The 12079-nt window shown below is 37.8% G+C and overlaps 1 protein-coding gene across 1 annotated transcript in view; it reads right to left on the bottom strand.

The window, feature by feature from the left end:
• Positions 1-8765: 8765 nt before the first annotated feature.
• LOC148759197 (uncharacterized) overlaps positions 8766-12079 on the bottom strand; it is a 160375-nt gene continuing 157061 nt past the window's right edge. The window contains exon 9 of the mRNA XM_088793368.1: positions 8766-8933. Within this exon, the coding sequence (XP_088649494.1) occupies positions 8766-8933 (168 nt within the window). The remainder of the gene's footprint in view (positions 8934-12079) is intronic.

Consider the following 12079-nt stretch of genomic DNA (forward strand, 5'->3'; position numbering starts at 1 on the left):
AAGTCAGTTTTAAAATCTCATTTCCTTATTCCTGTAAATACCTCTTCTCAAACATCCATACAAACAATGACATCACGTTATGTCAAATCCTTCAATTAAATTTGTAGCAAAGAAAAAAAGGAATGAGGAAGAGAAGACTGCACGCATGTCAAATGTCCTCGCGTACTCCTTCCCAAAATTAAATTGGTGTTACAAAGTGCACCTAGTCTGAAGGGTTGCACTTCGTCCATTCCTACAGCTTCGTCAGGAACAGGATCTTTCTCTTCAATTGTCGGCTGAAGGGGTTAGGAAACAAGATGATTAGTAACTAATGGACACTTTATGCAATCCCTAGTTAACAATTCAGGCTAGCAATACTAACGTTATAACCTCCAAGAAAAGGACTTTTTGAAAAATAGGTATTTAAGCGAATATTAGGTTGGTACAAATGATACTGCAGTTTGTGCAACATTGAATGCAAACCTCCAACTTTATACAAGCATAAATTCCCCAAAGTTAAAAAAAATTTAATGTAAGATGCTGAATCCATGAAAGTGAAAAAGAATTTTAAAATCATAAGAGAATTTTAAGAGTCTCAGAACTGGAAAGGCAGCAAACCCAGAAGGCATGAAATAAAAGAGTAAGAAGTTTGACTACATTTTAAAATAGAGGTTACCGTCTGAATATACACCTATCCCACAGTAAGAGTATTCACTCTGCATATATTTGGACTGATTACATTTCCTAGAATTTTTTTTCCAAGAATACTCAAAATACATTTTACTTTTCTAATATTTTCAGAGTCACCTATGAGATTAAATCTACTAATCACTGATAAATCTAGGCATTGCGCTAAGCACTTCTTTATACATCAATGAACTCATTTCGTTATCACAATCTCGAACAGAATGATTAAAAAGAGGAGCAAGGTCAGGATTTTCCCCAGGACTTTGGACTCTACAATAGTATGCTTGCTGCTCTTCTAGTGTAAACATATAAATTCAAAAGACGCCTTAGATTTCAAAATACTCAGGGAAAATAAGCTAAAAATTATAGAGCTCTTCTTAGAAAATAGTGAGATTATTTGCTGCTGCAATAAGTGTTATTTCCCTTTCATGATGTTGAAAGGAGAAATAAATGTGAAATAGGGGAAAATACACTGACTTCTTTGAATAAAATACTCACCACTAAATTATCACTAAGTATGTATCGTGGCATCCAATATCTTCAAAAGTTCCTAGTACTGAAGTAGGACTCTACTGGGAGCAAATTGTTACTTTTCTCAAAAGCAGGACAAGGAGATCTAAAAGACGGTCTCTGACCTGGCTATGCTTCTACTCCTTACAATCAGTGGAAGTGAAAACTAACCTCTCTGCTAACACAGCAAGGGGATGAAATCCCTGCCTCAAACTGAAACTTCTGTTCTCAGTAGCAATAGAGTTGAGATTGTAAAAAGCTCATTGATCCATGTAAAAAGTATTGAAAGCCTCCCCTATAGATGAGACATTGGGAACGTCACTACTTGATTGTTGGACATAAATGGATTTCAGTCAAGAATATCATTTATTGCAATGGACGGAAAATCTCACTTCCCCTAAAATACACACACACACACACACACACACACCTTTAACATCCTCTAGAATTCCCATAGGTACAACATTGGTTTTCAAAATATGTCCATACACAAATACGCACACACATATTTGAAAATAACTAAACAAAATACCTCAGAATTCATTTTCTTAAGATTTATTTTTGTCTCCTTTTGTTGTTGAAGGCAATTGGTCAGAATTGCATCTTCTAATATTCTGTTGTCCTGTTCTTGAGAAAGTGGCCTCTGCGTGTCGTTTTCCTTTTGTACAACCTAGAGAATCGAATAGGAACAAAGAAAAATTAGAATGTAACTAAAATTTAACTGTTAAAAATCTTAATCTACGTTTACTTATTCCTAAATTATTGGACTGTAAGTAGAAAGTGAAAAATAAGTTGCCTTAGTCTAAATTAGAAGAAAAACATGAACCCGCAAAACTAATTTTGTCACCGTTTGCACTAAACAATCGCTTATATGTTAAACCCACCCCAAAAATGAAATAGTAAATGATTTTTAATGGCACAGAGGCTTCCTCACTTAAAATAGTTCACCACACCACATCTTAAATAGTGAGCCCCTATAGTGAATTTAAGAATATCTTTTAAAGATTAATAACGGGAGAATAGGCAAACTTTAATTAGGAGCCCACATCATTAACATCAATCAGTAAGAGAAGTAAATTCCTACATATTAATACAAATTATACACTATGATAGTGTTATACATTGACATAGTTATCTGTTGCATCCAATTCTAACTTATTCAACACCCACTAATAAGAGCAGATCAAAAATTAAGTCACATTTACTGATTTCCTACACTGAAATGAAAGGAATTAGAAAGTTATTGTTTGTGCCCTAATAACCAAAGGTCCCATCCTGGAAAGCGTGATTCTCTTAAAAGTCAGTTGAGTTGATTGCATGACCCCATTCTCTCTCTGAATGTAGACTCAGACGTCCATTACACAGAGGTCACAAGGAAGAATCCATCTCTAACCTTGGCCTTAGTGACAAGCCATAGGGAACTGCACATTTTGAACCACTGACTCCTTTCACGTGAGCCCGAATCAGTGGCCATCATTTTCACATGGTTCATAATTTCAACTGTCTCATCACGTGATTCAATATTTGATGTTACTTTCTTTGTTATGTAAGGGAGTTATAAAAATTAAAGGAGCAAACAATATTCAGGACTTTATTATTATTATTTTTTGCCTCAATTCAAGGATAAAGTTGAGCTGTGAATATGTATAGATGCTAACAATATTTTAAGTTTTCTAACTAGTTCAAATGTTATACATATCATTCAATTATGACCGTGTGACTCTAAAAGGCTAGCTTGAAAGGTAATTTCAATTGGACTCTATTATATTATTAAAGCACAGAAAACCATATTATACTAGAAATTTAAGCTTAAATTTTACATACACGTGTGTAGTTCTTTTCATTTCCATCAAGCCTCGCTTGCCCTTCCTCCGATGTCATTCCTAGGTGTTGTCCTGCTGACAAGTCTACATATGAGTTAAAACGAACTACTTAGAACAGTCAGATAAAAGCTATCATCTTTATAGATACAGAAAATAACATCTTATCAATTGAGAGTTCAAATTAAGCGTAATCTTTTCCTGAATACTTTACTTTACTTAAGAAATACTTCTAATTAGCTCACACTTCAACAAACCATTTGGGTAATATGGCACAAAGTAAAAGGCATACAAACGTGTCAAAAATGAATCCACCAATTCATTCATTGAACATCGATGGAAAAACAATCAGAAACAAAACGCAATTTAGAAATACAGGACAAACATATCGAATCGCACTATATACTCTGTTCTCTACCTCGTAATTGTACCTTTTGAACAACACCCTAAGATTCAACTGCAACGTCATTCATTGTTTCCACAATGACTGTTACTTCTGATGCATGTATCTGTGTACACCCGTCCTTATATCTGAAATGTTTTCCTCTACTATTCTGAAAATTTCTTTTCACCATTGAGGATTCAGCACTGGGGTTTAAGGAAGAAGGGAGAGAAGAGGAGACAGACTGCGGACACAGCTGAGAAGGAAGTGCTATGCACTAAATTCTCAATGAATCCCAATACTGCTGCAAAAGTCAATTCTAAACTATATAATGCCATAGAAAATCCAAGAAATATTTGGTTGTTGGTTTCAAAGGTGCTTTTTCAGTTACATCGAATAAAGTTATAACCAATACTTGTGAATGCCGAGCTATAAAACTAAAGCTAAAAAACTGTTTTGTTTCACTAGGCAACCTTTAGATCTTTCTGAAGTTTTCCCATCTGGTCCCAATGTGGTACATATAATCCTGCTGCCCACTCCCCAGTGTACGCTAAATACTAGTCTAAAGGAAATCACCCTTTCACCTCATTCTCTTTCTTATTTCCGTATGTTACTGTGCTTCAGGAAGAATGCCAATGTCTTGCTAAAAGTCATTCTGTTTGGTTGTAAGTTGCATAAACAGAGTAAACGTCAAGTAGATTTTGCCACAAAATGACTGTTGGAAAGTCAGAACTATGATGGGGCTACATAGAGGTGGGCTGGGGTTGAACACTTTCTGTATCTTTAGTTCCTTCTTTGCTTTCTCTGTTTTCTGGCAGCGGTGATTCACACAAGTCATGGAGCCTATGATTACCTAACAGAAACACACCTACAATCTGACTCTTTCGTTTGTCTATTACGGTCATCTGTCCAAACTCTGTGGATGCTGACAGAGGTTTGCTCATTGAGTGTGATGCAAACGGCCTTTTATCACCAACTTTCCAATCCCCGGATCTTTGAGAAGTTCCATGATCGAAAGTCAAAGAAGTAGCATTCCATTTGGAAGAAGCTGAAAATAAAGTTTTCATTTATTAGGAGGTAAAAATAACACAAAGTTGACCATCTTGAAAAACTTCCTTTTTCAGAGAAGCGGTCCCACGTCCTCCTTTTCCCCGAACACACTACTCCTTCCGAGCACATTTTATTTTAAGTGTCCTATATTGCCATTCTCATAGGTAAGTTTAATTCATTATTGTCACTCAGCAATTTCTATTATGTAATGTGTTTCCAATTAAAGCTTTCCTTAATAGTTAACATGGTGCCGGATGTGAATTTTTTTGTCGTTCTCAAAAGTCATGTCTAACCACTTATCTTAAGTTCAAATATGTGTGACAAACATGGGATTAGAAAAAAAGCTTTTAAAGCATGGTACTATTACAAATTAGAAACTACTTATTATAAGAAAATAGTCTTTTCTAAATGCTTCAAGATCTTCAGAATTCATTTTTTAACCCTTCCATAAACAGAAATTCATATGACAAATGACAGACTTGGGTGACTTTGTTGTTTCCAAGTAAAAATACGATCAAACTAGGTCCACACTAGCTCCAAGGAGTACAGTGAACTATGAGACAGAAAATGAATATATAGCAAACTTATTTTCCTTTTGCTTTTTAAACAAAATTCTCACCTTAAATCTTAAAGACAAGTGAAAGAAAACCACAACTGTAGAAGAGAAGCTTTAAAACTATTTTATCACTTCACAACCAGGAAGCCCGTATGTCATTTAAAACAGTAGTTTCCAATGTCCTGTGAGAATCCCTAAAGTCCCAAGATCAGTCAGTCGAGGGGCCCGAAAAGGTCAAAACTATTTTCACAGAAACACTGACTGTCATTGGCCATTTTCACTCTCATTCTCTTCTAAGTGTACAGTAGAGTTCTCCACAGCCGTGATATCACAGCTCTGATGGTAACATCATAGGTCTGATGGTGACTGGCTCGTAGCTCTAATGGCTCAAGGAATGCATGCCTGTGTGTGCTCGTATTTTAAAATTTTCAGGTTTTAAGTCTAATATTGTAACTATCAATGGAGACCACCGACAAAAGAAAATACTTTGGAATTCTCAATAAGTTTTAATAGCATAAAAGAATCCCGGGGCACAAAAGATTCAGAAATACTGTTTTCAAAGACTGTGTCTACCAGATATTCATTACTATTAATTACTTCTCTCATTTTTAATCATCAAAGACTCCATAAGTTCATGTACACGCACAGCCAGTGTCTGCTCATCAGAACATCTGGTTGGCTTAAGAGCATCAGTGTTACAACACTAAGAGGAAGTAAAGTTAAAACGCAATTGACATGGTAGCGACTGAGGCTTACTCTGGGCAAACGTCAAAATTCAAATAACCATTTGGAAACCCTGGAAATATCTTCCAGTGTGATAATTAACCCCTGAGAACCCCTAATAAGCACAGGGGTTCCAAACTGGGACTTTTTGGGGTATCGAAACAAGAGGAGAAACATTTTAGTGAAGTCACACTTTTAAAATCTCATTTTCTTAGTCCTGTCGATGTCTTTTCTCTCAAACTTCGATAGCAACAATGACATCACGTTACTTATGTCAAATCCTTCAATTAAATTTGTAACAAAAAAAAGGAATGAGGAAGAGAAGATTGCACGCATGCCAAATGTCCGCGCGTACTGCTTCCCAAAATTAAATTGGTGTTACAAAGTGCACCTGGTCTGCAGGGTTGCGCACCGTACTTTCCTACAGCTTCCTCAGGAACAGGATCTTCCACTTCAATGCTGGTCTGAAGGGGTTAGGAAACAAGATGATTAGTAACTCATGGACACTTCATACCACCTCTAGTTAATAATTCAGGATGAAAATGTTAAAGTTCTTACCTCCAAGAAAAGCATTTTTTGAAAAATATGTATCTAAGGAAATATTAGGTTGGTGCAAATGTAATTGCAATTTTGCAATTTGTTCTTTTCCTTTGAAACCCCAATTACTTTCGCAACAACCTAATACTTTGATAAGTGCACTTGATATAACCGTTACATCTTTCTAATCACAGCTTTGTTTTTTAGTGCTAAAACAAGATACTTGCTTGACATGGTAAGAAACCTTGGTGTATGTCCAGCTGAGTCTTAACAGAACATTTTAGAACCTACTTCATCTAGGTCCACAAGAGCTAGGAGAAAACGAACTGTTACTTGACCAAAATTTTGATAGAAAAAATCATTGACCCAAGTGGCAAAGAGATAAGAAAAACTTTTCATTATATTATGTGTCAATAAATAATAGGAAAAATGGTATATATAGTTATGCAACTTTTCAAAAAAGTATAATAATTTGTAATCAGGGAAAAATAAGAACATTTACTTATTATAATCATCTAAAATGTACCAGACACTTACCATGCACATTTTACTTCTTTCCCACACAGAACAACAAGTATAAAAATGGGTTGATGATGGTTACCCCACTTCCTCTTCCTGGCCATTCCAAGACGTTAGAATACAATGATGGACAGATGCGATCCATTGCAGTCTCTGTCCAGCAGGTTTTGCTTCTAGATCTTCACACGACTGGCTCCTTCTCATGCTTCACTTGGCAGTTTTTGTCACACTCACAAAGATCTTTCCTGACCACTGATATTCCACTCCCACTCCTATTCCAACTACAACCATGCCCGACCCCCGACAATATTCTTTAACCCAGCATTCTCCATTCTGCTTAAATGACGCAGATATAGTGACTTATAATGGACTGTCGTTCACTTGTTTTTCTGCTTGTACAGCTACAGCTGTCCCCTGAACTTCTCCAGTCAGTGTCTAACTGCCCAGCACACAGCTGGTATCCAACTAGAAATTTACTCAAGGTGAAAACATTCAGCTCGCACCAACAAAGCCTCAAGTACCAAAACACTACACATCTACAGGGTATTGCCAATCACAGTCTCTGAAACTTAACATCCCCCAGGTGAGAAATCCACGTGCCCCTTCTAACTTTTCCACTCTGTTCTTGACACTACTGCCATTTGATTGTCCTACAGGTTTACAAAAAGTGTCCCCGATATTTAATAAGTCGCTGCATCTCACTGTGATCATTGTGTTTTACATTCTATAGCACCCTTTACAGTTTTCGAAGTGTTTTCACATTTGTTACCACATTTGTGCATTCCACATACCTCAAAGGTAGTCATTAGTACCATTATGACAAATGAGGGCACTGACATCCGACAGGTTAAGAAGGAGTTGCCCCAAGACCCCACAGCTAGCAAGTGACCCATGCAGGATTCTACTGCGTTCTTATCGTCAAACGCAGTGTCTGTGCCAGGAGGCAGCAGTTGCCTATATCAGAAGATCACACTCCTCCTGTCTCTTTCCACAGCTGTCACCTCACATTGGCTCATCATTACACTGTACTTCCATTACTGCAAGTACAGTTGCCATCAAGTGACTCAATGCCTGCTGTTTTAACTGAACGAGACAGTTGTTACATAGTAAAGCAGCGCTCAGCCAAATTGTTGTTAGTGTAATCCAACATATTAGTAGTATTCACCATGCTTTTCCTACCATAGAAAAGTTCCTTGCAGATCTATTTGACAATACAAATATAATAATACTTTGGTGTCCCAGGCATTATCTTCTCAAGTTCCAAATTATAAAAACACCCTACAATCCAAACTCTTTCTTTCTGAAACTCATTAGGACATTTCCACATCTACAAAAACCACAGAGTCATGCATTTGGGTATAGGTCGAGCTGGAATAATTCTTTACCTTTTAGGTAAACTTCACTTCAGATCCCAAACTGACTCCTTAAGACTTGGAAGCCTACGTGTTTTATACTATTCTGCACTGACTTCCTAAAGTGAAACTTGCAAGTTAGCAGAATTGTACTACGCTGTCTTATTAGATTAACCACATAGCTAGTTTATTAATTATAGGATAAACCATCAAAAAATGATTTGTATGGGGAAATGCAGAGGTGAGAAAGTAAAGTCAAAGCACACCCTTTTCGTTTTAACATCACAGAATGGTGATTTTGTAAATAACATTGATAATAATAATAATTCTGAAAGACAGTACCTCAGAATCCCAAGGTGATTCTTCATCTTCATCTTGTCCTAATCCTAATGATGACTTTTTAACTATAAAATGGAGTCACAGGTACATTAATGTGAACGTATATTACTGTGCATTTTAAATACACATTCAGTCATGCTTATTTCCATAAAAGTAATAGCAGAAAAGAATTTCAGGGGGTGGAAGCGTTTGCAAGAAGAAGCAGTTGTTAATAGTGGGGATACTTTTGCAAAAAAAGATAGGAAAGAATGCTTAAAAGAAGTGAATATCACATGTGGGTCGACACATGTTAGATTTGTTTATAGCAGAGCTTAAGCTAGAAAGAATTCATAGATAGTCACTAAATTACCACGTATATTATCCTGGTGTGCACTGTCAACACAAGTCAAATTATCATTGCTTGTTTGGTCTTGTGGAGCACTTTCAATAATAGCCACACGATTTTCTCTTTTTCCAATTGCCGGCTTGGTTGCTTCTTTCTAGTAAAGAAAACAAAAAGAAAGAAAAACCCAACTTCAGAAAACATCATATTCATTTACTCGTTCACTCACTCACTCAGTCCATCCATCGGTGGGACAAGAAAACTTTACTGTAGGCAACAAATCATAGGCACAGACCCAGGGGAAGCTGGAAATACAAATGAAACATTTTGTCCTACATTCTAGTAGGAGTAGAGATATTATAATACATGAAAAAATAAGAACAGAAAAGTACCGCTCGCTACTTGTACACCTGAAGTGAATAAAGTACAGTTAGATCATACAAGAGACAACAATCAGTTGTACCAGGCGAGCTCAGCAGATGCGGCAAAGATAGGGCTGCATCTCGACAGTTATACGAGGTGCTGAGGGAAGGCATGAAGGGGAATCCAGAAGGGCAGAGGGAGCAAAAGCCTGAGGATGAAACAACATGTTGCAAGTGAGGGCCGCAAAGGGATGGGGTAAGCCTGGAACACTGAGAATGGGATGGAGATACCGCTGCCATTTCAGAACCAAATCAAAGAAGGCACGTGTCATGCTAGCATATGAATTTTACCCTCACATACTGGGGAGTCACCCAGTAAGCAGAGGTGTTGCATCATCACAATTCTGTTTTAAGACAGTCAATAAGGCCGCAACTTATGCTATTGAGGACCTCCGTTTCTTTCTAGTATCCTATGTATCATCCTGTCTTGCGTCACAGCATAGCCTCTCCCAGGGGCCTCCAAACCCACAAAGGCAGCTACCAAAAGTAGGTCACTTTCTGGCTTCCACTGGGTGCTCCGGGTTGGGCACAAGCAGCAGCTGACCTGGGCCTGCCCCACAGCCCCTCCCAAGAGGCCCCAAATCCAACACACCTGGTGATCAGCTTCAGCAACACCAGAACGACACCCAATTAGCTCCACAAATGGCACGCCCAAGCCATGGACTGAGCAGACACCGGAGCCCTGCTACAGCGATCCCACTCTGTGACGTCAGCCCACACACATCAGCTCATCTACTGTAGTCACAGCCAGTCGTCCTGAGCGTCCATTCCACACACTGATGCGCCAACAGCAATAAGGCTCAAGTACAACAGGAGGGCACACACCACCCACACGAGCTTCTGGAACTCCTGGCTCCGGTGACCAGGGAGGTTGTACCACCCGACACACAGGACACCTGTTATATGAGCCAATGCTGCCAAGATGAGGAGAATTAGCAGATCTACATAATACATAGAAACACACACAGAGAGGCAGTGAACAAACAAGGGAGAAAGAAACATTTCCCTAATGAAAGAACAGGACAAAACTCTAGAAAAAGAGGTAAACCAAATGGACACATACCAGATACAGAGTTTAAAACACTAGTTATAAGGATGTGAGATGAAATTAGGGGAAGAATCCATAAAGTAAGTAAAACTTCAACAGAGAGACAGCAAATATAAAAAAGACATAGAAATCCTTAAAAAAAAAGTCTGAAATGAAAAATACAGTATTTAAATGAATAATTTATAGATGGAATCAGCAGCACATTTGGTGAAGCAGAGGTTCCAATAGTGATTTGGTAGACAAGGTAGCAGAAAACACCCAATCAGAACAGAAAAAAAATGAACATAAATAAAAAATAAATAAAACAGAAAATACTTTCAGGGATGTCTGGGACAATATCAAGTGTAACAACATTCGTAAGGCTATCGAAAGGAGAAGAAGGAGAGAGAGCACGAATTGAAAACCTAGTGGTTGTTGAGTTTCATGAGTTCTTTGAATATTTTGGAGATTAGTCCCTTATCGGAGGCACTGTTTGCAGAAATCTTCTGCCATTCAGTTGGTTGCCTCTTTATTTTGTCGATGGTTTCTTTTGCTGTGCAGAAGCTTTTAAGTTTCATATAGTGCCATTCGTTTATTTTAGCTTTTACTTCCCTTGCCTTTGGAGTCAAATTCATAAAATGCTCTTTGAACCCAAGGTCCATAAGTTTAGTACCTATGTTTTTTTCTATGCAGTTTATTGTGTCAGGTCTTATGCTTAAGTCTTTGATCCATTTTGAATTAATTTTGGTACATGGTGACAGATAGCAGTGCAGTTTCATTCTTTCGCACGTGGCTATCCAATTCTCCCAGCACCACTTATTGAAGAGGCTGTCTTTCCTCTATTGGATGTTTTTAGCTTCTTTGTCAAAATTGTCTGTCCACATTTAAGTGGTTTTATTTCTGCGTTCTCAAGTCTATTCCGTTGGTCTCTGTGTCTGTTTTCCTGCCAAGACCATGCTGTTTTGATGATTGTAGCCCTGTAGTACAAGCTAAAGTCAGGGCGTGTCTTACCTCTAGTATTGTTCTTTTTTCTTAAGATTGCTTTGGCTATTCGGGGTCTTTTGTGGTTCCAAACAAATCTGATGATATTTTTGTTCTATTTCTTTAAAAATGCCATTGGGATTTTGATGGGGATTGCATTAAATCTGTATATTGCTTTGGGTAATATGGCCATTTTAACTATGTTGATTCTTCCAATCCATGAGCACGGAATGTCTTTCCATTTCTTGTGCTTTCTTCAATTTCTTTCAGTCCGAATGGCTATCATCAGCAAGTCAAACACTAACAAGTGTTGGAGAGGCTGTGGAGAAAAAGGAACCCTCATACACTGTTGGTGGGAATGCAGACTGGTGCAGCCGTTATGGAAGGCAGTGTGGAGGTTCCTCAAAAAATTATGAATAGAATTACCGTACGACCCAGGAATCCCTCTCCTGGGTATCCACCCCAAAAATCTGAGAACATTTATACATAAAGACACGTGTGCCCCAGTGTTCACTGCAGCTTTGTTTACGGTGGCTAAGGCATGGAAACAACCAAAATGTCCTTCAATAGATGAATGGATAAAGAAGTTGTGGTATATATACACAATGGAATACTATTCAGCGGTAAGAAAAGATGATATAGGAACATTTGTGACAACATGGATGATCTTGAGAGTATAATGTTAAGCGAATAAGTCTGACAGAAAAAGCAGAGAACCATATGATTTCACTGATATGTGGTATATAAACCAAAAACAACAAAAGAACAAGAAAAACAAATGAGAAACAAAAACTCATAGACACAGACAATAGTTTAGTGGTTACCAGAGGGTAAGGGGGTGGGGGTTGGGAGGAGAGGGTAAGGGGGATCAAA

The sequence above is a fragment of the Rhinolophus sinicus genome, chromosome 1 (genome assembly GCF_057876585.1).
Source record: "Rhinolophus sinicus isolate RSI-liver-muscle chromosome 1, RSI-T2T, whole genome shotgun sequence".
NCBI lineage: Eukaryota > Metazoa > Chordata > Mammalia > Chiroptera > Rhinolophidae > Rhinolophus > Rhinolophus sinicus.